At 46.2% G+C, this 27,028-nt stretch overlaps 1 protein-coding gene across 1 annotated transcript in view; it reads left to right on the top strand.

Moving 5' to 3' along the window:
• PGBD5 (piggyBac transposable element derived 5) overlaps positions 1 to 27,028 on the top strand; it is a 145,587-nt gene that overhangs the window by 74,039 nt on the left and 44,520 nt on the right. The window contains exons 2-3 of the mRNA XM_003410891.4: positions 18,762 to 19,189; positions 25,558 to 25,692. Coding sequence (XP_003410939.1) covers positions 18,762 to 19,189; positions 25,558 to 25,692 — 563 coding nt within the window. The remainder of the gene's footprint in view (positions 1 to 18,761; positions 19,190 to 25,557; positions 25,693 to 27,028) is intronic.

Here is a 27,028-nt window from a genome sequence, read left to right as displayed (position 1 = left end):
TTCTTTTGTTTGCTCTAGCTGCTCTACTTTCAAGAGCAAGTTTCAGAGTCTCTTCTGACATCCATTTTGGCCTTTTCTTCCCTGACTTTTTAATGACCTTTTGCTTTCTTCATTTATGATGTCCTTGATGTCATTGCACAGCTTGTCTGATCTTTGGTCATTAGTGTTGAATGCGTCAAATCTATTCTTGATTAATCCTACTAGTCAAAAGTGTCGTTGCTGACCCTTTGCTTTATATCCGTGCAGTCATTTTTATTTCACACATACTCTTTTATTGTAAGTAAGTTTGGGTCACATTATTCAACAGTACTTTGTAATCTTTTTAACGATAGTATTGTAAAGGTTTTCTTACACTCTTAAGTATCCCTCAAGAACATTCCTTTTTCACTTGTGGAGAGCTCTGTATCATGAATGTCCCAGACTTCAGGCTGTCTATTTTTTATTTGGGGACATCTAGTTTATTTGCATTGTTTTTCTATTGCAAAACACACATGTATCTCTGATTATTTCCTTAGAATAAATTCAAAGCTTATGAACAATTTATAAAGTCAAATTTCCCCCTTAGAAATGGTGTACCTCTTTACACTTCCACAGAGGACACATTTCTTTGCGCTCTAAATAATACTAGAATTGGTCTTTTAAGTATGTTCAGAGAGACATGGTCTCTTACTGTTTTGCCTTTCCTCAGTAAGTGTGGCAAATATGTGGCACCCTTGCTCTCTCTCCCCCACAGCAGGTATTGCTAATCAGTCATGGCACCTTTCCCCCTGGCCCCTGGACAAAGCTTTGGAATCCTCCTCAACAGTGTGGCACAGGCAGCTACTACTATTAGAGTTGACACAAGAGGTGAAACCTGTTTGCCCCCTGCAGGCTAGGGGTTGATACCTGCTCTGCGGGTATGCCAGTTCCTACTCTATTCATTCCTGGGGGATGAGTGGGTGGGTGGGGGGCCACGGGCAGCACCTGTACGGATCGGTTTTGGAAACACCTGGGTGATATTTCTACAGGCACCTGAGCAAGAACCAAAACCTACACATCTTAACCCCACTTGCTGTCCTTCTTTATACCCAATAGCCACTTTATTCTTATCCTACTGCCTGGAGGTATTCAGGAAGTTGAAGCCTTTGGTATTCATGAAGCCTTTATTAAAATGAAAACTTCTTGGGTAGGGTGGTACCTGAAGGCTTTATCTTTTGGCACTTTCATTTTAAATCAAGGTCTTGGCAGAGATGCAGAGTGTAGATGAAAGGTGGCAAAGTGGTGGGAGGGGAAGAACCATGGAGAAAAGGCTGGGCCAGTAGGAGGAGCCCAGGGCCAACACCAGCTGCTGCAGGACCCAGAGACAGTCTGGCTCTATCCTGGCCAGCATCTCTGGAAGGGACTGTTGCATCATTCATGCTGATAGGCTTCCTTCCAGCAAATGATTGCACTGGTATGATGGGGGTGAGTAAGCTAATAACTTCCATTTCCATCACCATTAGTCTGCAGAGTCAGTTAGAAGAGAACATCTCTTTCTAAGGAAGATGCGAAATAATTAGGATTTATATAGAAGCAGGACAGCCTTTCTCGCTGCTCCCACTCCTATTTGAAGGGTGCCTTCTGTGTTATTCTTATCATTTTGTGATGGTCCTCTCGGGGACCAAACTCCTCATCAAATGAGGACATTAGAGGGTGATGGTGGGAAAGATGTTTATCTTGCATTTGTGAGGTGTGACTTTCTATATTCTGTGCCTCCTAACAGCTTTCAGTCCTGATTCTTCACTCCAGTTTTTTTGTTTTTGTGTGTGAAGATCAAGAATGGTTATGTATGTGCTTTGCAATTGACCTTTCTAGCACGGGGTCACCTTTAACAGGAAGAAAATCTAGAAAAACCCAATAGCAATGAAACTGCTTTCTAAACAATCTAACCTGGGTAGTTGTCCATGGGAGGTGAGTGCTGTCTGCAGTGCACCCTGCTTTTCCATGGTAAACACCATCAGCTTGCACTTCCTGGGCGTACATGATTAGAAATGCAACTGCCTTGTGTGTTGGGAACAGTTCTCCTGAGCGCTGCCTGGGAGCCCCATGTGCTTATCCCTCATGCGGTTATGGCACACTTAGGTGACATAGGTCACAGCATTTTGGTTGGGCGAGGCTTCTTCACAATGATTGCCTTTTCCATTCCCATCCTCCTCGTGCCCACCCCACCTCTGTGCTTGGGTACCACTTTGTTCATAGCTCCTGGACCCTGCACTAAGTGGCACGTATCCAGAGCAGAGCAGCATCAGGGAAGGAACACAGGAGTCAGGCCGACTTGGGCTCAAATTCAGGCTCTGACACTTGATGGATGAGCCTGGACAATTTGTCCAAGCTCCCTGCCTTCTTCCTCATCTGTAAAGTGTCCCATAGAGATGTGGTACCTCAGCGTAGACGAGGACAGTGTTACCTTACATTAATCCCTGGTGGAGCTCCTAGCACATCATCAGGGCTAAATAGATGTCAGTGTTCTCTCCCCACACTGGATTCCTCAAAATTAGGCACCATGGGGAATTAAAGAATGCACGTTAGAGGCTTCCTTACAGAAGGAATAACCTGGCTTTTGTCCAACTTGAGCATATCTGCTGGGAACAAAACAACTCCCTCTGGGTTTCTGCTTTTAATTTCTCTTAAGCAATGAAATCATTGTGGCCAGGGGTGTTGTGTCTTCAGTTCCTCCAAGAGCATCTATGTTAAACACCCTGAATTATTTAGACTTCAGGTCCCACCTGACTGTCTTTCCATCAGCTTTTGTGTCCAGGCCTGTTGGTGACGTTGTCTGACTGTCCCAGATGTGCTGGGTCTCATACTCGGGCACCCTGTCATCTCGAGGCCTTCATTGTGTAAGAACCCCATCCTGAAACTGCATAATCTAAAGCTTAGGGCAAAATAACATTATAATTAAATGGGGCAATTAGGATGGCTTTTACGTTACAAAGCGTAAATTGCATTTTTGAAACTGTACAAACAACTGGCTGAGCTTGTTCTATTGCGAACAGTCAGAAGTTTTGGTAATCTGAGGTGGATTTAGATGGATGAAAATAAATCTCCCCTTTGAAGTAAATGGGCACAGTGGTTCCAGGTGTGTAAGTGCACTGGCTTTGTCCAAACTCAGAGGAGAAAAGGTGGTCCTGAGGGAATGTTGGGAAATGTCACTCAGCTAACCAGCACTTACCAGGCACCCACTTTGTGCAGAATGGACCTCCCCCATGTTATGGAGCATGCATCCCAGCTCATGTATGGAGATAGATCACGGATTCACGGGTCTGTGAGGGGCACGCGAGTCGGGCTCCTGGCCTTCCCTCAGTCATTTCCATATAGGCCTCTTTCAGTTCTAAGCTGTGTGTGTTCGGGTGTGGGGCTGATGTTTTAGGAGTCTGGGAGTTGGGGGCTTTTTTAGTAAGACACAGCCTGGTGTGGGTGGTCAAGAGCACGGGCCCTGAAGCCGGCATCTGGGGTTCGGTCCGGTTCCACCACTTCCTGCTGTGTGACCTGGGCAAGTTACTTAATGTTTCTGTGACTCAGTTTGCTCATTGATTGCATAGGGATTAACAGTAGTACAGATCTCATGGGGTTATTATCAAGGAATAAGTGAATTGAGTTATCATTTATAAAGCATATAAAATACATGCCTACATAGAAATACATTGTATGTTTATGTGCTGTGTATGTTTATTAAATAAAAAACCAAAAAACCAAACCCACTGCCATCGAGTCGATTCCAACTCATAGCGAGCATATAGGACAGAGTAGAACTGCCCCATAGAGTTTCCAAGGAATGCCTGGTGGATTTGAACTGCTGACCCTTTGGTTAGCAGCTGCAGCACTTAACCACTACACCACCAGGGTTTCCGTTTATTAAATAGAATAAGTATAATGCCTTTATATTTATTAATAACTATCACATCCCCTTGGCAACACTCAGAAGCTGGACTCTGGAGGTGTGGCCCCAAGAAAGGACAGCTACTAGAAGGAAGGGGATGGCAGGGCCTGGAAGGCCAAAATCACCGCAATGGACCATAACATTGGACTTCTCTAGTCCTTGTCTCCTCCTTTATGGGAGGAAGCCACTACCATCCACCCTCCATACACACACCAACCAGAGGCAGAGCCAGCTGCCTGCCCTGGAGGGCCAAGAGCTTGTGTGGGGGTTGAGGAGGGGCTAGCAGAAGGCAAGTAGCCATGTCTCATGGTGTGGTCTCACATGGATGGCTTCCTTCAATGTTGTTTTTATCCTTGAGCCAATAACTTTCGTGTCAGCACACAGCCTCAGAGTGATTACAGAGATTTCACTCCTCCATTGTGGCTCTGGCCTTGGGCAGGGGTTTTGGTTCTGCCCTTCCTTCCACCTTTACCTTCTTATATGGTCTTGGAAAGACTCAGACCCTTTACTTTTGGGGCCTGGCAGAGCCCCCTGGCCTCTCCAAAGATTCTCTCTCTCTAGCTGAGGCCTTTCAGAGGTCAGGAGAGGCCAGTGACATTTGCTTTTTGAAATCCTTCTAATATTTTTCATGCTTCTATTATTATTTTAAAATGCTAGACAGGGTTACAAAGATTGTGGCACACACTCAACACGTGTAGACCTGTTCCTAGGTGGCTAACCTCACCTGTAGATCATGCACAGGCCTGACCTCAGGAATGTGAGGCCTGGGCAGAGTAGCCTCCCCAGACCTCCCATCGCTTCCCCTCTCCCAACACGCTGGCTATGAGGTGGGTCCTGCCTGTAGCTTGGGCTGCCTGAAGGGGCCCCTACCCCCAGGTCCATGTCCTTGTCCCCACTTCCTCACCCTTTTCTAATGAGCAAGCTAACACTTGTGACCTCTTTCTTAGCTGCAGGTACTCCACTGACGACTTTCCATACATCTGGAAGGGTCTTCCTCCTTCATTCCATTTCCCTTTTCACTCACTCACTCCCTGAAAGAAATATCTGCTGAGCTCCTCCCGTGGGCCTGGTGTTATTCTAGGCACAGAGGGTACCTCAGACAAAAGACCCTATTTTCATGGGCCTCACATGCAACCGTTCTTTAACTTCTCACCAGGAGTCACCATAAATGACAGAATTCCTGCTGACTTCCTCTGAGAACATCCAAGATTTCATGTTTGCACTGTAGAGCTTCACTGTCCACGTCACTTTTGGGGCTGGGACATTCTGCCACAGCAGAGCACATTTCTTTCTGTGAAGCTATTTTAGTCAAGAAAACAAAAAATCCCAAGTCCAGATATATTTAAGTTGTCAGCTTTCAGCTTATTTTTTTCCATCTTCCCAAAGTCTCTTCTTCCTGTGCCAACCTCACAGCCTTCCTTATGGTTGGAACTTCAAAGCATACATAGAAACTCAGGAAACCAGGAAGCTCAAAAGGTGCTGCCATTTACCCCCACACATCTTGGGTGCATGTGGCAGTGGGGAGAGTTCACAGTCACTTCTTTGACCGGTGGTGGGACCTGGAGCAAGTTTCTCTCCATGAGCCTCTGCTCGCCTCTCTGCAGGTGGGAGTCCTAATTCTTCTTTGTTTGGCTGTTGTGAGAACAACACTGGGTCAGTTAAATACAGACTGCAAAGTTTGAAAGAGTCCCTTCCGTGAGGTTGCGCTAGGCTTCTCTGTCCTATTGATTATGCATTTTAAAGACACTTCTGAAGCCCAGGATGACCAGCTTAGTCTCCCCCATTGGCTGGTGTGGACATATCCCCTTTCACTGCTGCAGTCCTTGGAGGCAGGACCGGTGTGGGCCTACAGGCTATGGGAGCTGGCCAGCATTAACAGGGTGCTGGGAACATCAGTGGCCTTAAACCTGTTCCCGTCGAGTAGATTCTGACTCATAGCAACCCTATAGGGTTTCCAGGGAGCCCCTGGTGGATACGAACTGCTGACCTATGGGTTAGCAGCCGAGCTCTTAACCACTGTGCCCACTGTGCCACCATGTTTTCTCGGTGGCCTTAGCTGAGGCCAAATAGGAGGAGGTGGTCTGGGGAAGAAGTCCGAGGATGAGCATCGCAGCTAGAGGAAAGCTGATACTGACCTGATTTTGCTGGGGATGAAGACAGACAGCAGATGTAATGTGAGCAGTAAGAGAGGAAGGTGGCACCTGCACAGAGTGGAGCCAGAGAAAGCTGTGAAGTCGGGGAGGAAATGAGCAAACTTGCCGGATGGTGTGCTAAAGTGGGCCAGCCCCAGACTGATGGTGCCCCGGATGGCGCCGTGAGAACCTGCGCCAACACAGGCTGTCCCCATCAGGCCCCAGAGCCCTGCAGAGCACTGCTGCCAGCCTGTCTCTGTTGAAGCAGGGCCTTAAAAACATAGCCTGTGCGAGAAGCAGGCACAGGGTCTATGCGAAATGTTAGCTGTGAGGGTTGAGAGGGGGCCTGGGGGACAGGGGGCTGGGTGCTGTGGTGGCATTATCAGATGCCCTGTATTGGTGCCTCCCTTGGCACCATGTGAGGCACACTACTCTGACAGACATCTTCTTACTAGTCCTTACAGAATGCTGTGAAGTCGATGCTTTTGTCTTTGTTTCCCAACAAGGAGATGAGGCCCTGAGAGGCCAGGTAACACCTAAGGTCACACCCCTTGGGAATCCTAGGCTTGGAGCCCAGTCCAGGCCCTCAACTGGCTGGCAGCAACTATTTCAGAATAACAACGTGAGACTTTTATTTAACAATTGACATTCATCATTGTCTTATTGTTCAGTTAGCCTTGGAAGGTAGATAAAGTGAGTTTCCTACCTGTTTTAGGAAAAACTGAGACCCAGAAAAATTGCAGCTTGTCAGAAGAATAGAACCTGGCTCCCAGGTAGATGCAGGTAGAACCAGGAACACAGCCTAGTCCCCACCCACCACAAACCTACCCCCCTCCCCCATTCTTACAGATACTTCTATTGTACTATGGTTTTAGCTCAGCACTGAGGAAAAGGGTATTTGTGGCTTGGTGGGAAACTGTCTTCAAAATAGAAAGTGTGGGGCCATCCCAATTATGGAATCTGGTTCTACCCTTTCCTATACAAGGACATACTGAAGAAAACCAGTGAGAACTTACTTAAGTAAAAGGCAACTTTAAAAATAAAGAAATAAATAACATTCTAGTCATTTGCTTTTTAAATGATAAGTCAGGAGATGTAAAATTACTTAAATACATATGTTTTCTTTCTTTAAAATGCCCGGTTAAGAGAGGGGCAGGTGCTAGAGCAAAGGAAGGTTGTGAGAGGTGGTGGTAGGAGGGGAAAGTGAGCTTGACCACATGGACAGTGTGGCCTGAAGGGCAAGTACACTTAGGCATGGCAAGACTCACAACCTCAAAACACCCTCAGAACGACACAGCACCTTCTGCCCTTTTAGGGAACTGCCACGAAGGAAACTGAGTCACTACCAGTGTTCATCCACTCAGTGACTGATGCTCTGTGGCCATTGGTGCACCAGGCACAGTGTGTACCAAGTCTCCTGTGTTGCTGCCTTGGTGCACACACATGACCAGGGTCCCTTGTTCCCTCTGTACAAGCACATGTGTTCTGGCCTCAGCTCACTAACTGAGTCCACACGACCTAGAATTTAGACACACTCTTCTAACTGGATTGCTGCTCAAGGTGGGAGGAAGTGCACGTGTGGGGAGAGATAACACGAGGTCCCTGGGCCCAGGTGAGCGTGTGCCAGTGCATGCTCATGCTGGGAGAGGACCCCACCACCCTGTGTTTTCTGGCAGCTCCACCTTTAGCTGGGTATGTTTGTGGTCTGGTCAAGGCCACCACTGCCCAACAGAGCTCTCCTGGGAGATGCCTTGGAGGAGGTGTCTGTAGTTGGCAGGCACTTGAGTTGGCTATCGCACATAAAGGAGATCACATACTTTCTTATATAGGTTCATATGCATTTTGTAGTGCCTCGGGGCAGCTTGTGAATGGTTCTGAAGGTGAACCGCTGTCTTTGTTTCCTAGTACTTCTGTAACAAATACTAGAAGTAGGTGGCTTTAAAGAACAGGAATTTATTTTCTCACAGGGTCTCGGGGGGTTGATTCCTTCCTGGTCAGTAGCCTCGGTAGTTCCTGTAGATGATCCCCACATGGTGTCTGTCTCCCCCCTATGTGTGTGTCTGTGCCCATTCTGCTCTTTTTGTAACTTAGAAGTGATTAGATTTAGAACCCACCTTACTCCAAAGCCAAAAAATCCACACCCATTGCCATCAAGTTGATTCCAACTCATAGCAACCCTAGGACAGAGTAGAACTGCCACGTAGAGTTTCCAAGGAGCAGCTGGTGGATTCAAACTGCCGACTTTTTGGTAAGCAGTCAAGCTGTTAACCACTGAGCCGTTAGAGCTCCTACCCTACTCTAGTATGACCTAATTGATGTAACAAAGAAAACCCTATTTCCAAACAGGATCATATTTATAGGTATAGGATCCAGGGTTTCAATGCATATTTTGGGGGGAGGGGACAGATTTCAATCCATAACAAACTACCTTTAAAGTCTTTAATACATTGAGCATTGGGGACATGTCACCCCTTCTCTGTGCATCAGTTCTTTGTCACATGACACCTAGTCAAGGTTATGGATTTCATGTGTACATTAGACAATTAATTAGCTTCTTTCTAATCTGTAGGGACTACACACAACTATTTTGTGGTCCATGTTTCCTGTGAATAACTTCAGCTCAGTTGCCTGATTCCAAATTGTTTTCTTTTTATTGCCAACAAGTATGTTGCATTAGCATGAGGAAGACCTTGTACACACATGTCCATGTGCACATACACACATAGAGGCACACATGGAATTTACTTGTATATTCCTGTCAAGGAAATCTGCGTTTCTATGACTGAAGCTGTACTTGGGGTTTTCTGGCAAAGTTTCTGCATTTTTTATTTATTTTTATTTTTTTTAAGGCTCTAAAGAATGGGTTTTGTTTTTGGGAAAGAATGGGTAGTAGCCTCACATGTCCTCTGTTGGAAGGTACTATTATAGGGCTAACATTAGTCTGGGCATAATTAGAGTATATTGGCAAGCGTTTCAGATAAGACCTGAATAAAAAGGAAAAACCTTTATGCTCCTACAACTGCCCAGTGAACTGGGTACAAAGCATTATATTTCTGCCAGATAGATGAGCGTGGCTGGGCCCCAGCACGGTCAGCGGTAAGCCAGCACTCACACCTAGGGCTCTGCTTCTGGGAGTGAGCAGTGTCTACACCTGCAATAAATCCTGATCATTTGTTACCAGTCACTTCATTGTGAACAAAGAGGTTAAACAAGGAGAGAAGTCTTTGCAGCAATTGAAAGGCTGAATTCTACCACTGAAACTTGGACCTTAGGTGTTTGCCAAATAGACGGCTTGCTCCTCATATCACCATATGGAGGAAGAAAAAAGAGAGAAACGTTGATTAGTTTAGCTGAAGATAAAGACTAGCTGCAGCTGGTGCAGAGAACAATGCTGTAAGCTATTTTCTCCATTACCCCTTTATGGAATGTCATTTGAGATGTTTCAAATGAGAGCAATATTTTTGTGGTGGCGCAGGACATTCTGGTTATATTATGTTTAGTCTGGAGATAAATTAATGTATAATTGTAAACTCTTACTTTAAATTATTAATTGTTCCTATGTCACATGTAATAATGGTAGCATGGGGGTGTCAGACCTCCTCATCTAACTTCACAAAGGATGAGGAGAGTCATTACCAGCATCAATAGCCCAAGGCTCATTGCTATGAGGTAGAGGTCAGACATACCTCCACCCTCTAACCTTCTTACCAATTCTGGCACCAGCTATCCCTCCCACGGCACTCTCCTTCTCTGCTGGGTTCAGTAATTCGTTGCAATGGCCACGCAGAACTCACAGACCATACTCACAGTTATGAGGTTTATTAGGGAAGTAACAGGTTATGATTCAGGATCAGAGCTCAGGATACAATTCCTCGGCCATCCTGCAGACAGGCCTGTCTCTGGCCCTCAGCCTCTTGGCCCCTCGGCCCCTTGGTCTGGCCTTTCCCCTGCTTGGGCAAGTGTTACAAAGCTCTTTAGCTCCACCAATAAGTGCCCAGAGGTATCCCACTCTGCCAATAAGCCTTGGCCCGAAGGTGTTCACCTCTCTTGCTCTGTGGGTCGGCAAGCCTAGCTCCACTGACAAGTGCCTGGAGGCACCCCAGTCTGCCAGCAAACCTCTTGCCCAAAGGCACTTTTTTCTTGCTCCATGGGTCAGGAAGGCTACTGCACCATCACCTGCTAGCCTCCTAATTCTGCTGCCTCTGTGGCTGCCATTTCCCTTCCGCTGCTTCTAACCATTTCTTGCCATCTCCACTGTTGCAATTCTCTCTCTCTCTGTCTCCTGGGTCTAGGATGTTCTCAGCATGGGGGATCATAGGTCCAAAGGACATGCTATATTCCTATCTCTTCTTTTTGGTGATAATGAGGTCCCCTTTTTCTGCTCATTTTAAGCCTAGTAGGATGGCAAACTGACCAATCCCCTCATTAGGGTTCCGTACACCTTATTTGTACAGGTCCCACCCCCACAAGCATGCCATGCACCTTATTTGCATTATTAGCAAGCTGTCTAATCCCCTTGGTGGGCTGCAAGCATCTCATTTGCATAGTCCTGCCGTATCATTTGGTGGCAGTTACTGTATTTTTACACAGATAATGCACACCTTCTACATTTGTTTGCCAACCACACCCTCCCCCAACAAGATATTTTCATAAGCGCCGCTATGCCAATTTGTTTTTACATGTTGTTGTTAAAAAATTAGCATAGCATGCTTACAAAAATACCTCGCAGGGGGACTGAGCAGTTGGCAAACAATCTTAGAAGATGTGTGTTATTTGTATAAAAATACAGTACAAGACCGTGGTGAGAAAGGCCATATAAAAGCGATCCATCTCACAGGAGACAAAATTGCTGACAAGTTGAACCAAAAAATACAAGTGTATGCAAAATGCCATTCTCACCCCAAAATTAATGCCTAAGAGGGTTCCTCCTACTTGGAAAGTGCACAAATCAGCCTGTTTCTTCCAGATGGGGAGAAGGCAGAAGCCAGTCCCACATACTGGATACCAAGCTGGCCTAGAAATCTGTGGTTGGAAGAAGGGGGAGAGGGAAAGAGAGTAGGAGTGACTCCACCCTAACAGCTCCCCTGCAATGGCCCGACAGCCACCCTGTCCTCCCCTCATGTGATTTCCATGTCGGCTCTGTGTTTGCTCTTATCCCTGTTTTATAGATGAAGAAGCTGAGATGCAGAGAATATGTGCCTTGTCCAAGGTTGCACAGCCATAGTGGAGTTGACAGGGACAGAGGGAAAGCACGAGAAGACGTGAGGAGGGGCCCGGAGGAGTTCCGAGGTGGTTTGCACCAGCTTAGTATGGAAGGCAGGGGGAGGGGTGGCTGAAACAAACAGGACCTAGAGCCAGGCTCATCTGACCGGCAGCCTGGTAGCCATCTGTAAGACACCCCGTCCTGCCCATCCAGGTAGTCTCCAAGTGACAGACTCAGCCTTGCTGCTTCATTCTGCAGAGCAGAGTAGGGTCCAATAAGAGAAAAGTCCCAGTGCTGACCAGGCCCACTCCTGCTTGGCTTCCGAGATCCTGCAAGAGGGGCTGTCCTCAGGGTCTTAGGGATTGGAGGCCTAGACCCTCGGACACTGTCCCTCCCCACCATCCTGACCAGGCCATCTGAGTTGAGCCCTGCTGAGCTATTGTGTTCTCAAAGCCTCTCAGTCTCACCGCTACTCCAGCCTCACCTCAGCCTGCCCACCATCACAGCCTCCGCCCCTGTCACCAGGCCTTCTCACCTTTTCTATGATTAACTTTTTGAGGAACCACCAAACTGTTTTCCTCAGTAGCTGTACCGTTTTACATTTCCACCACCAGTGGGTGAGGGTTCCAATTTCTCCAAGTCCTTGCCAAAAACTGTTGCTTTTCATTTTTCCAATAATAGCTATTTTTATGGGGGTGAGGTGATATCTTATTGTGGTTTTGATTTGCATGTCCCCGGTGGGAGCCCAGGTGGTGCAAACAGTGGTTAAGAGCTACTAATCAGAAGGTTGGCAGTTCAGATATACCAGCTGCTCCTTGGCAACCCTATGGGGCAGTTCTGCTCTGTCCTGTAAGGTTGCTATCAGTCGAAATTGACTTGACATCAATGGGGTTTTTGGGTTAATGACTAATGATGTTGAGTATCTTTTTTCATGTGCTTGCTGGCCATTTGTTTCTTCTTTGGAGAAATGTCTATTCAAGACCTTTGCCCGTTTTCGACTGGGTTATTTGTCTTTGTGTTGTTCTGATTACTTTTTAAAGCCCATCTCAGAGAACCCCTCTGGGAGCTGCTCTAGAGATTGCCCCCCGAAGGTCTGGGTTACTGGTGTCCCTGTGGGTGCAGCCTTCCCCTGCGCTCTAGCATCACTGTCGTCTGTTTCTCTTATTATGCTGTGAACTCCGTGGGAGAGAATTTTGGGTCTCCTTTCTATTTCCAGGATCAAAACAACACTCACATTCATTAAATAAGTGATGTTCCTAACTGCCCTTGTTTTACCATCCCTACCGCTAAAGGAAACATCTACTTTTTCAATCACTGCTAAGGAGAGGGAGTTCATTTCCTAGATCGTCGGGGGAAGGGAAGAAAGGAAATCCCTTTGGGGGAAATGGGCATTATAACTACTATAACTGCCTATTCTGGGTCTGTGGACATGCTGTGGGGTCTCATGCTGTTTAGTGTGGGAAATCCCCTGGAGACTGTGGGAAACAGTTGGTTAGTGGCTGGTGGGAACCTCAAAAGAGAGATCATGTGTCATAGGGCATATGGGGTGAGGAGGGAGGGAAAGGAGGTGAATCTGTTGCCTGGCAAGGCACCATCAACATGCAAAACCCTCCACCCTAGCCAAGACATGCAGACAAAGGTAGGCCACTCCTTCTCTTCCTTTGTTAGTGCCCCAATTCTACCACCCCAATTCTATGCCACCTTGCATTTTTCAATACAGGTTCTCCTTTTCTCGTCAGGATTACTTTCATCTGTGCAGTTTAACCTTGTTTTACCCACCTTGAAATGTGTGCATCGTGAGAGCAGAAAAAGGTCATATTTTTTTTTTAATAATTTGTATTGTGCTTTAAGTGATAGTTACAAATCAAGTCAGTCTCTCGTGCACAAACTTATATACACCTTGCTACATATTCCCAATTACTCTCCTCCCCCATGAAACAGCCAGCTCCCTCCTCCCACTCTCTCTTTTCTTGTCCATTTTGCCAACTTCTAAGCCCCTCTACCCTCCCATCTCCCCTCCAGGCAGGAGATGCCAGCGTAGTCTCAAGTGTCCACCTGATCCAAGTAGCTCATGCCTCACCAGGATTCCTCTCCAACCCATTGTCCAGTCCAATCCATGTCTGACGAGTTGGCTTCGGGAATGGTTCCTGTCATGGGCCAGCAGAAGGTCTGGGGGCCGTGACCACCAGAGTCCTTCTAGTCTCAGTCAGACCATTAAGTCTGGTCATTTTATGAGAATTTGGGGTCTGCATCCCACTGTTCTCCTGTTCCCTCAGGGCTTCTCTGTTGTGTTCCCTGTCAGGGCAGCTATCGGTTGTGGCCGTGCACCATCTAGTTCTTCTGGTCTCAGGATGATGTAGTCTCTGGTTCATGTAGCCCTTTCTGTCTGTTGGGCTTGTTATTACCTTGTGTCCTTGGTGTTCTTCATTCTCCTTTGATCCAGGTGGGTTGAGACTCATTGATGCGTCTTAGATGGAGAAGGTCATGTTTTGAAGACAGCAGGAGGCAGTGGGAAGATCATGCCTGTGCCTTAATTTTGTGCAGTGACTACATATAGAACCACATGCTTCATTGTCCAAATGGGACACTCATGAAAGGGGCACTGTTAATAATTACACTGGACAACAAGTGCAACAGGATTGGCCTTGGGCAAAGTGAGACTCAGGGTCACCCTAACTGTGTGCCACTTAGAATGGATGAACTTGGGCAGGATCCTTTGTACCCCTGAGCTCCTGCTTCCTCACCTGCGGAATGGGAGAATGCCCACAGGCTTGGTGGAAGAATGACTGGAGGTCAGCCTGGAAAAGCTCTCTATAAACTCTTCAAACAAGGAATTCTTTGTTTGTTTGTTTGTTTTTTACATCATGAAGATAAATTTTATTGTGTTTTAGGTGAAAGTTTACAGCACAAGTTAGTTTCTCATTCAAAAATTTATACACAAATTGTTTTGTGACATTGGTTGCAATCCCTGCAATGTGTCAGCACTCCCTGCAATGTGTCAGCACTCTCTGCTTTCCCTTTACACTCCGGGTTCCCTGTGTCCATTCACCCAGGTTTCCTCTCCCTTCCTGCCTTCTGGTCTTTGCTTTTGGGCAGGTGTTGCCATTAGGTCTCCTGTACTTGATTTAACTAAGGAGGACTTTCCTCACATATGTTATTGTTTGTTTTATAGGCATGTCTCATCTTTGGTTGAAAGGGGACTTTGGGAGTGGTTTTAGTTCTGAGTAAGCAGGGTATCTGGGGGGCCATAGTCTCGGGGGTTCCTCTAGTCTCTGTCAGACCACTAAGACTGGTCTTTTTTTGTGAATTTGAACAAGCAAGGAACTCTTATCTTTGCTGGACCTGCTGCCCACTCTAGGCCCATATTATTGAATGGCCATATTATTAAACTGTTGATAGGGATTTAGTGTCCTGAATACCTTCCTTTTCTTCCCCTCCCTCCCTCCTTTCTTCCTTCCTTTAAAATTATTAAACTGTGCCAATGCTTTTCAGATACTAGGAGTCACAGCAACTCAAAAGAGATCATGGGAGATGTGTATAAATCAAAATAAACAGGTACAAAGGGAACCAGCTGCTTTTTAATTTCTTCATTAAGCAACTGGCCAGGCCAAAGTTTGCTGTGTGAATTCATTTTGAAATAGCCTGGGAGGTAAAACTACATTAAACATAACTGTAGGAAGAAAAATTTCATTTTGCCTACTCAGCATGATGTAGCAGTTAAAATGCTGGTTTTCCTACATTTTGGGAGCCATCCCTGAATAATTTATGGCTTCCCCCACTGAAGGCAGCCGTGCTCTGCTGAAATGAAATTATTTTCATTAAGGGTAGGTGTGGTGCTTTAGGCACTTCACTGGAATGATCCCTTTTTGTCTCACTGTTTGATAGCCAGGGCCCCTCCCCCAGACCAGTTTAGCCTGGCGGCCTAGTGCCTTCCCAGATAAGTTGTTGGTAAGAGTGAATATGATGATGGTGACTTCACTTTCTGGGTCTTCTAAAGTCCCTCAGCTTGAACCATCAAAAATTTCTGTTGATAATATCACAGTATTATTGTTGTTGTTAGGTGCCTTCGAGTTGGTCCGGACTTACAGCGACCCTATGCACAATGGAACGAAACACTGCCCGGTCCCGAGCCATCCTCACAATCGTTGTTACAGTTGAGCTCATAGTTGCAGCCACTGTGTCAATCCACGTCGTTGAGGGTCTTCCTCTTTTCTGCTGACCCTGTACTTTGCCAAGCATGATGTCCTTCTCCAGGGACTGATCCCTCCTGACAACATGTCCAAAGTATGTAAGACGCAGTCTCGCCATCCTTGTCTCTAAGGAACATTCTGGCTGTACTTCTTCTAATACAGATTTGTTTGTTCTTTTGGCAGTCCATGGTATATTCAGTATTCTTCATCAACACCACAATTCAAAGGCATCAATTCTTCTTCAGTCTTCCTTATTCATTGTCCAGCTTTCACATGCATATGATGCGATTGAAAATACCATGGCTTGGGTCAGGCTCACCTTAGTCTTCAGGGTGACATCTTTGCTCTTCAAGACTTTGAAGAGGCCCTTTGCAGCAGATTTACCCAGTGCAATGCATCTTTTGATTTCTTGACTGCTGTTTCCATGGCTGTTGATTGTGGATCCAAGTAAAATGAAATCCTTGACAACTTCAATCTCTTCTCTATTTATCATGATGTTGCTCATTGGTCCAATTATGAGGATTTTTGTTTTCTTTATGTTGAGGTGCAATCCGTACTGAAGGCTGTGGTCTTTGATCTTCATTAGTAAGTGCTTCAAGTCCTTTTCACTTTCAGCAAGCTAAGTTGTGTCATCTGCATAACGCAGGTTGTTAATGAGTCTTCCTCCAATCCTGATGCCCCATTCTTCTTCATATAGTCCAGCTTCTTGTATTATTTGCTCAGCGTACGGATTGAATAGTTATGGTGAGAGAATACAGCCCTGACGCACACCTTTCCTGACTTTAAATCAATCAGTATCCCCTTGTTCTGTCCAAACAACTGCCTCTTGATCTATGTAAAGGTTCTTCATGAGCACAATTAAGTGTTCTGGAATTCCCATTCTTTGCAGTGTTATCCATAATTTGTTGTGATCCACATAGCTGAATGCCTTTGCGTAGTCAATAAAACATAGGTAAACATCCTTCTGGTATTCTCTGCTTTCAGCCAGGATCCATCTGACATCAGCAGTGATACCCCTTGTTCCACATCTTCTTCTGAAACCGGCCTGAATTTCTGGTAGTTCCCTGTCGATATACCCCTGCAGCCATTTTTGAATGATCTTCAGCAAAATTTTGCTTGCGTGTGATACTAATGATATTGTTGTATAATTTCCACATTCGGTTGGATCATCTTTCTTAGGAATAGGCATAAATATGGATCTCTTCCAGTTAGTTGGCCAGGAAGCTGTCTTCCATATTTCTTGGCATAGACGAGTGAGCACCTCCAGCGTTGCATCTGTTTGTTGAAACATCTCAGTTGATATTCCATCAATTCCTGGAGCCTTGCTTTTCTCCAATGCCTTCAGAGCAGCTTGGTACCATCGGTTCCTGATCATATGCTACCTCTTGAAATGGTTGAACACTGACTAGTTCTTTTTAGTATAATGACTCTGTGTATTCCTTCCATCTGCTTTTGATGCTTCCTGCGTCGTTTAATATTTTCCCCCATAGAATCCTTCACTATTGCAACTCGAGGCTTGAATTTTTTTCTTCAATTCTTTTAGTTTGAGAAACGCTGAACATGTTCTTGCCTTTTGGTTTTCCACCTCCAGCTCTTTGCACATGTCATTATAATACTTTACTTTGTCTTCTCGAGCCGCCTTTTGAAATCTTCTGTTCAGTTCTTTTACTTCATCATTTCTTCCTTTTGCTTTAGCTGCTCGACTTTGAAGAGCAAGTTTTCAATGTCACAGTAAAAGTTACCAATGTGCAGTCTGTCGGTGGAGATTCGTATGTTGCCGTGATGCTGAACAGGTTTCAGCAAACTTCTAGATTAAGACGTACTAGAAATAAAGGCCTGACGATTTACTTCCAAAACTCAGCTAATTCAAACCCTGTGGATCACGACAGTCCAATTCCATTGGGCATGGGGTTGCTATGAGTCAAGTTGACTCTATAGCCGCTAACTGTACCACCCGAGGGCCACGTTCTGGGCCAGGTGTATTACAAGTGTGATCTCATTTATTCTACGCTGTACAACAACCTTGTGAGATAGGTATTACTGTCCCCTCTTCAGAAATGAGAAGCTAGAGCTAAGAGGGATTAAGAAGTATATCTCAGGTTGTACAGTCAGTTAGAAGTAATTTTAGGGTTTTAATTCTGCAAATCTGTTTTTCTGATTCTAAAACCTGGGCTTTCTTGAGAATAATTTGTCAGTCTTATTTTTGCTGTAGAATATTTTTTTTGGAGCTAATACAAGTCAAGAATAGAATGTTAGGGGGTGTGGTAGTTGAAATTATTAAGAGCACAAACAGCTTTAGGTACCTCAGTAATTTTAGAAATAACTGTATAGAAGCAATTGAGCCAAAGTCTTGTAAATTGCTACATACTTTATTAGGCTAGTTTACATTACTACCTAGGATTGACAGCCACATTTCTTTATGTATATGTTTGTGTGTGTATATATATATATATATATATATATAAACTATTGCTGTTGAGTCGACTCCAACTCATGGCAGCTCGCTGTGTGTCAAAGAAGAACTGTGCTCCATATGGTGTTCAGTGGCTGATTTTTTGAAAGTAGATTGCCAGACCTTTTTTTCAAGGTGCCTCTGGGTGGACTCGAACCTCAAGCCTTCCAGTTAGCAGCCAAGTATGCTGTTTACACTACCCAGAGACTTCATTATTATATAACATGTATCGTATGTTTTATATATGACATATATATCACAAGCATATATATATATATCTCAAAGAGTTAGCCCTGCATTAGTCAAAAATTGTGAGGTTTTTATCACATTGGTGAAATTATCTAAACAAGCCCCAATAAAAATTGCTGTCTTAAGTGGATGAAAATTTTCCGGCCCCAGGTAGTGCAAGTATTCTTATTTGCCAAGTCACCTTAATTTACAAGACTATGAAAGCCAGAAAGCTATAGCTAAGCTGTTAAATGTTAAATATGTCTTTGCCTCTCTTCCCCTCTTTTCATTTATGCCCTTCTCTTTGGACCAATACTTACTTAATTTGCCAGTCTTGTGAGCAGTTGAATTCTGAATGTCCAGGAAAGGAGGCTGCAGAAGGTCTCCCTGAGATGGGCTGTGTAGTATAGAATAGTCCCCATATGTGGGGGGTGCCACATGGAGACATCTGGACCTGCATGAAGAATACAGAGGAGGGAGTGAAGTGGGACAGCTTCTGGGGCAGAGTGTTTGAGGTCATTCTGGGGGATGGGTGGACGGTGGCATTCCAGCAGAGGGACCACACACGTGAAAGCCCAGATGGTGAATGCGTGCCTGTGTTGACTAGGGGACTGTGGTGGTTGTAGTCACAAGCCCTCGCCCTGTCTTTGGGTTCTAGGTCCAGCCCGAAAGATGCCCCCCAGTGCCAGTGCCATGGACTTCTTCCAGCTCTTTGTCCCCGACAATGTTCTCAAGAACATGGTGGTGCAGACAAACATGTATGCCAAGAAGTACCAGGAGCGGTTTGGGAGCGACGGGGCCTGGGTGGAGGTGAGCCTGGCGGAGATGAAGGCTTTCCTGGGTTACATGATCTCCACCAGCATCTACCATTGTGAGTCTGTTCTCAGCATCTGGAGCAGCGGCTTCTACAGCAACAGGAGCATCGCCCTGGTCATGAGCCAGGCCCGCTTCGAGAAGATCCTCAAGTACTTCCACGTTGTTGCCTTCCGCTCCAGCCAGACCACGCATGGCCTCTACAAGGTCCAGCCCTTCCTCGACTCCCTGCAGAATGGCTTTGACTCAGCCTTCAGGCCTTCCCAAACCCAGGTGAGGCTCTTCCTCTGTGCAGGTCAGCCAGGATGTCAGGGAGGAGCACTTGAGGCTCCCTGTGCTTCCCCCTGCTCACCGGAGCTCCCACAGGAGGGCAGGATGAAGCAGGAGTGAAGACCTGGGGGCTTCTTTCTCCCCTGCTTTTATCCTGAGGTCACTTCTAGGTTATCTCTGCTTTCTTCCATTCCAAAAACCAAACCCATTGCTGCTGAGTCGATTCCAACTCATAGCAACCCTATAGGACAGAGTAGAACTGCCTCATAGGGTTTCCAAGGCTGTAAATCTTTATGGAAGACGACTGCCACATCTTTCTCCCACTGAGCACCTGGTGGGTTTGACTCACAGACCTTTCGGTTAGTAGCTGAGTACTTTAACCACTGCATCACCAGGGCTCTCTTCTATTCCATTAACCCATCATATATTACATTGGAGGAGAATAGTAGTATTAATAATGCCAAACAGCAGATAAAGTCAAAATTCAGTATTTTACTCTCAGGTGTAACTTTCCTCTTCTCTTCTCCCTGTCCTCTTGCTTCTTTACATTTTCTCTCCAAATTGTTTTACTCTAGCTAATATTGATCTTTGTGTCTTAGTCTCTGAGCATGTACTCTCCTATGGGTGGTGAAAAGTGGCTTAGAAACCTTCTAGGTGGCAAAGGAAAATGAGTCTGTAATTTCAATCATCAGGTAACCAGGAGTTACTCATATGATGTGAATCCACCTGGCCACAAGTAGCAGAGCCATGAGTCTTTGGACAAGAGTTTAAAGGGCCCAGAACATAACTGTTGTGACTCCCTAATGTCCTCCCTGACTTCCTTAAGCTGTTCCAGAAGGCTGTTTCCTCTCAGCTCTGAGCCTTTTCCTGGTGTCAGCCTGTGACAATTGCATTTGGCTGTGGTCAGACAGTTTCAGAATCATCCTCAAAATTGCTCCACTGGTCTGGCAAGCTGGGAAGTGACAAATTTCTGGAGATTTTTATAACCACAACTTCTACAGGAAGCACATCCCAAAATGTTTAATCAAAAAGCTCTTGGCCAATGTGAGCCCAGTGTGAAGACAAAAATTTGGTTCACATTTACTTATATTTTTAAAGACCCATCCATCTATCTGTTCTTCCTTATGCTATCCTGTTAAGGGCCTTCTTAATAAATCTCCTATTCTTTCTAATGTTCTCTTCTAGATCCTCTCCCCAGCTCTCTGTATCCTGCCTTTCCCGTACAGCTGAAAGCCACAGGGTTTTTGTGGGGGAAGATATTGCCCAATTTTAGGTCTGTGGAAACCCTGAAGCTGTCTCTGAGCTGTTCTCCCCGCTGTTCTGTGAATATGCTGGGCTCTTGATGAATTCCAGGTGCTTGCTCTGCACTTTCTGACCCCTGGAATGCTTTTTCCTCTTCTCTTTGCCTTTGCAAATTTATCTAGTCTCCAAGGCCCAGTATCAAGCCTGCATTCCCATGTTGATTTCCTGTGTCCTGAATTTCCTCCCTACCACTTACGATGTGACCTTGTGCCATAGTTGTTTCTCTTGCCTTCCCCATGAGAGATGTGGTCCTTCAGGAGCATGAGTCCTGCCTTATGGCCCTGTGTCCATAGCACTGAGTACAGGGCTGGACACATTAGTTTTTGTTTTGTTGAAAACTTGCTTGGTTGAAAATGAACCAAATTAGGGAAATGTGGGTTAGACACAAGGGGAAAAACATTCTTGATCATCTATCCTTGGGATTAAACATTTAAGGAGTTGCTAGAGAAGGCTGTGGAGTCTCTGTTCCTAAGTATCTCTCAAGAATTAAGCAACCAGCTATTTGGATGATTGCTATTTAATAACCTGAAGATAAGGTTGTTGAGGATCCTTTCAGCTCCAAGACTAGGCCAGCCGTCTTATCTGCACACCAGTTTGAATCAGACTTGTCAGGTGCCTCCTATGAGCCAGCCCTGTGCCATCTGTGCATCCTGGAAGTATAGTATCAGATCATCTGTGACCCAAGTCACAGTGCTGCAGAGAACTGATCACCATGCCTGTTGCGATATACTCAGAGCCTGGGTCACCCTCTGGCACACAGCAGTGCCCACTAGCAGATTCTGAGGTGTGTGGGCTCCCCTTGCCCATCCCCTGGGCCTGCATGTCACAGGGAGAAGGAGCTAGCAGTGCTCCTTAGCCTGCTGGGCCGCTGGGTTGGACTGTAGCTCCCTAGGTGGGGCAAGTGGCTGAGGAGTCAACTCTTGGCTCAGATGGGCAGTGGTGGGGATCTTAGGAACAGGGAGAGTGTACACCTTTTCTTTCTTTCTGGTTGATGAAGTTGAGGGAGAGGAGGCCTTAGATGAGGTTCAGTTTGGGGTAGGGCTCCCTGTCAGAGTTTTTGCCATCATTGCTTTATTATTTTACCCCTTTACTTCCTTTTTTTTTTTTTACTATTTTTTTTTTTTTCTGGGGGTTCCTGGGTAGCGCTAATGGTTAAGCACTTGGTTACTATCTGAAAGGTTGGTGGTTCATACCTACCCAGGGGCATCTCAGAAGACAGGCCTGTGAATATGCTTCCAAAAGGTTGCTGCCTTGAAAAGTATATTCAGAAGTTCTGCTCTGTACACATGGGGTCACCATGAGTTGGAATGGTGGAATTGACTTGATGGCAACTAATAAGAAGAACAAAACTTTTTTCCTTCCTTATTTATTTCCTTCCTTATTTTTATCATTGCATTTGCAAAGTTAAATTCTCTTCTTTTTGCTACCATCTGTACCCAGAGCCCCTATGTCTAGGTCAGGACCCCAGCTGCAAACCAGTGGTATGCTCAAAAGGGGCAGTTGAAGAGCATTTAATGCAGGAATGATTTTGTAAGGGTGCTGAGGCCTCAGTGGGAAGCCAAGGGTTGGAAGTCTGCCGAGAGAAGTACAGGCTATAGCCTGCGGAAAGGGCCAAGAACAGGCACAGTGGCCAGACAGCACTGGGGCAAGAAAGTAGCCTGGTAATTGATTACCTGACTCTTGCTCACTGATCTCTTCCTGATGCTCCCCACTTGGCCAGACAAACCGGGAGCTAGGAGGTAGACGAGCCTGGGTGATGCTTTTTAAGAGGTTGGTCTCAGGGCAGAGGAATGGCAGTGGATCTGGGGGGGTTGACCCCCAGGCCACAGAGCGGGGTAGAGGAGTGGACAGTGGATCTGGAGGGGTGAGCAGAACACACCCAGGAAGATGAGAGAGTGAGGCAAACCACAGCAGGGAGAGGGCCAGCCTGAGGTCACAGAGACCGCACTCTTTACAGTTGACCAGTAACAAGTGGAATTTGCTTTCTTCCCTCTTCCTCCTGTCTTTGGGCCCTTTTGAGCCAACTCCGTGTCTGTCGAAGGGGAGCAGATAAACTAAAATCAGATCAGACCTTTCGGTGCCTCCTTATAAGCTGCAGAGCAAGGCTGGATTTTGAAAATGACAGGCCTTCCTGCCAGCTGGGGGTTTTTATAAGTCACCCAGGCCTCTTGCTTCCCTAGACAGGTGGCTTGACCCCATTTATTGTAGAAAGCACTCACCTTTCTGTATGGAAAAGGACCTCAGCTTTCCCTTGGGGACTGGGTGAGGTACTTTCCCCCTGGTGTCTAGCATGGCCGTCGTGCCTGTTTCTTGCCTGTATGTTCTTCTCCAGATTTGTTTGCACCTTGGGGAAGAAAGAGCATTCCTGTTGTGAGCCCTGATTGGGCAAACTAAAAGCTCTAAAGATTTCTTGGTTTTTCAACGTTCCCTCTCTGGGAAAATCTCCATTTGATCTCTGGAACAGTCGATTCATGGCGAACCAAGGCTGAGTGTTGAATTTCCACAGAACAGCTTTGCATGGTCCTCGTTCCTACCTTCCAGGGACAGTCAGACAGTCTTTCCACCCTCTTTCATCACACGCATGGATGAATTTGCCCCAGATTCCCAGGAATCTCTGTGTGCCACCCGCCTGATACCATCTCCCCTGTGCGCCACTCTCCGCACACACAGCACACTCGCCTCACACACTCACACCCCCGTTCCCTGAAATCTCTGAAGCCTTTTTTACTTCAGCAAACATGACCTTTGTGATGATTTTAGAACTTTTACAGTCTTCAGAGGGTTCCCAGAATCCAGTGGTAACCAAGGCAGTGAGTTTGTGTGAGTGTGTACCCACAAATACAAAACGGAGAAGCACTACCTTTCCCCAAAACTGGGAACAGAGCAATTAGAGAAATGTTTTAGGGGAAGGGTTGTGCAGTAAGTTAACAGATGTTTGTCTTTGCCTACCACACCTGCCTGCCACACCCCATAGTGAGCTCACCATACACAGAAGGCGACTGGGGAAATAGAGCTGTGTAGCCGAAAAGCTGACCAGTGTGCAGCCTGGAAGAGAAGAAAGTTGTTTTTCTGGCATGCATAGTTTGCAGAGCTCTAGGGAGCTGTCTGCTGTGTGCTGGGTTTAATAATGACCCATTCATAGTTCATTTAATGATCATAAAAAAGGAAAAAAATCATTGAGGGTCAGAAATTCTTGCTGGCCCTTTTGCTTTAATGAGGCATGTGATTAAATATAAATTTACAACTGATTATATGTTAAATGCAAGTGGAATATAGGTCCACTTTATTTCCAAAGAAGAAAGTGAGAGAAAGGGGGCAGCTTTGTTTAATACGGCCTCAGAGAAAGAAGGATAGGATGCACTTCTTTGGCAGGGATAATTGGCCAGGTAGCAAAGGGCTTTATGCTGTTTTATTTCATCTCCATCTGCTGCATTCGCCACCACCGAGCGTGGGACTTGTCCATTTTGCTAACGTGGCTCCAAATGGGGCTTTGGACATTTTATAACTACAAAGATCCAGAGAGTGCATGAAGTTGGGCATGAGGGGCCGGAGGCACCACAGCCAGGCCACTTTCTCCAGCCCTCCCCTTCATCAGCACAAGACAGGAGTCCTGGGTTAATGTCACCATGCATACAAAAACCCTGAGGGGTTCAAGTCTGGACAACTAGGACAGAAAAATACTCTTCTGCTATTTTCTTAAAATGGAGTTCAAGGTAACCTTAACAGCAGCATGGGAGTATCCTGCCCAACCTACAAGCGAGGGTAAGCTTTATCCTCCACTCTGTCCTTTCAGAGCACATTCTGGGGCTTTGTGGCTCAGGGTGGCCTGTGAAGCAGCAGCATTGGCATCACCTGGAAGCTTGTTGGACATGCAAAATCTCAGGTCCTAACCCAAAGTATCCAACCAGAATCCGTACTTTATCCCCTCCGGATTAATTTGTTCATTGAAGTTTGACAAGCACTGATCCATAGCAGGGATTGACAGACTTTTTCTGTAAAGAATAAATAGTAAATATTTTAGACTTTGTAGGTTATATGGTCTCTGTTGGAACTTGTCAATTCTGCTGTTGTAGTGCGAAAGCAGAAATAGTATTTAAATGAGTGAGCATGGCTGTGTTCTAATAAAACTTTATTTACAAAATCAGATGGTGGGCCAGATTTGGCTGAGTTTGCCAATCGCTGATCTCGAGCACTGTGTAGAGTTCTTAGAATCATATTGTTTCCTACAGTCTTCATTTCAATTAACTACAGACATGCAAGCTAATTCATAGGTAAATTTATAATAGGATTGAAGAGGGAAGTGTAGCAGGTTCCTAAAATGTCCCCAAGAGACTCTCAAAGCTTTAGCTTGAAGAAACAAAACTTGGCCATTCCTTTGGACCGTATTTTTGTTATGCTGTTTCATTTTATTTTGTTGTCTTCCCATTGAAAAAGTCATATAACCTTGTTATCAAAAAGTTGAAGTAGACAAGAATGGACATTGACAACCTGGAGAAGAGCCAAAAGGCTTTGTCATTGCAACAAGGGCTGAGGAACAATTTTTTTTGGAAGATGGATATTTAGCCTGGGAAAAAGAAGATGGTGGACCTACATGAGAGCTGTCTTTAATGTCTGAAGAGATTGTATATTTTCTCTTTGTTTCTTGCTAGAGCAGAAGTCAGATCAATAGGTTTAAGTTAAAAGTAGGTAGATTTTGAGTCAATGAAGGAAAGAGCATTTTAGCAGTTGGAGCTGTCCAACCGGGGAAAAGGAGCTCTTAGAAAAGGAATGGGTGCCTCACCACTGGGCTGGAGATTCCTCTACTAGGCACAAGTTTGACCTGGGACCACTTCCTAAATAGTGGCTGTTACGCCAGGGCCTATGCGAAGTGCTTTGCATGTCATTTCTCACTTATTTCTCCCCAAAACACTAGTGTAGACTGATGTTACTTCTTATAGATGAGAAAACTCAGGCTCAGAGAGGTGAAATAACTTAACCAAGGCCTCACAGCAAGCAAAAGGCAGAGGCCAGATCTGAGCTCATGCTGCCTTCCTTGAAAACCTTTGACTTTTCTTCCAATCTCCCGGCAGGTGCTACACGAACCCCTGATCGATGAGGACCCGGTGTTCATTGCCACGTGCACGGAGCGGGAGCTGCGGAAGAGGAAAAAGCGGAAATTCAGCCTCTGGGTTCGCCAGTGCTCCTCCACAGGCTTCATCATCCAGGTGAGCCCAGGCTGGGCAGGACCAGGGACCTTGGCCCACATGGGAGCGGGTGAACTTGTCACTTAAAGGCTTGTCACCGTGCAGTGGGCTCTGTCAGTGTTCCAGTGTGAGGCTGGGACTCTGCGTGACCCGTCCTCCAGGGCTCAGAAGGGCCCCCGCCATGAGTGGCACTGTCCCCTGCATGCTCTTTCTCCCCACTGAGGCCCCTGGTTAATAGCAGCCATAAGCACTGACCGCAGCTCTGGCCTGGTCATGTCAACTCTCTGGACCTGTTGCCTGTTGGCCAGAGGCCTCACCCAAAGCAGTGAATCTTAGTAGAGACCTCGACCTCTCTAAGAGTACTGCAGTGTGGCTGTCCCTGAGGCCACCTTGCTTTCCAGGCCTCCTCTCCACCTCCCAGACCTAAGGATGCCTTCGTCACATGGCCCACCAGCTGCCAACCGGTTAAGTCAGGGCCGTTGTCAGGAGCACATGCCAAGTCCATGGTCTTTGAGCAGTGTTGCTACCTGGTTGCCAGCTTTGCTCTGCTCCAAGCAACACTTGGCACATGTTGTAGATGAGGTGGTGGAGCTCTAACACGAGCCCTGCTTCATAGGAGCGGCTCAGTGCAGAGCATGCACAAGAAGAGGGATGGGGATCTGGGTGGTATCTCTTGCGGCACTGCTCAGCAGCACCTCCTCCTGCCATCCAGAAGGCAGGGGCTTGGTGATTGCAGCCACTCCATGCATACTGCCCCTGCTGGGCTGCACCCCAGGGCCCAAGGCCCAGGGTTTTGCACTGTACCCTTTTCATGAGCTACTAAGTCCTGGGAGCTAGACAAGGAGTCATAGGAGGATTGAGCTGAGCATCTCCTCACCGCATCTGCCCTTGAGCCACAGCAAGTTAAATACAATTGCTCCAGATAAATCTCCCTCAGAAACACCATGGCCACCACCTCCTGCAGGTCTGGAGGACTCCTAGGCTGGAGTGGGTTGGGATCTCCAGCCTGACCCTGGGTCTGAGTCTGTTTGAGCACAGATCCCTGAACCAGAGTGGACCTATCCCAGAGCAAGACTCACTCCTGGAGGTGCTGCCTCTGTCCCTGCCCATGCGGCAGTGACTCTGCCACCTCTGGATTGCTCCCTTACAACCACACTTTCCTAGGGTGAAGAGTGCGTCAGCCTTGTTTATATAACAACCCGCCCAAGGAACTATCCACTCATTCTTTCGGTGAATATCGAGTACCCATTATCTGCCAAGCAGTATGATAGGCACTGGGAATATGGAAAACATGGTCCTTCCATCTCGGAGATTTGCCTGTTTAGCTTTTAAAATGTGCGAATTTGGGAGTCTGTGT

This window comes from Loxodonta africana, chromosome 25, assembly GCF_030014295.1.
Source record: "Loxodonta africana isolate mLoxAfr1 chromosome 25, mLoxAfr1.hap2, whole genome shotgun sequence".
Classification (NCBI taxonomy): domain Eukaryota; kingdom Metazoa; phylum Chordata; class Mammalia; order Proboscidea; family Elephantidae; genus Loxodonta; species Loxodonta africana.
The sequence above is the reverse complement of the archived record's forward strand: the minus strand, read 5'-3'. Positions and strand labels throughout refer to the sequence as shown.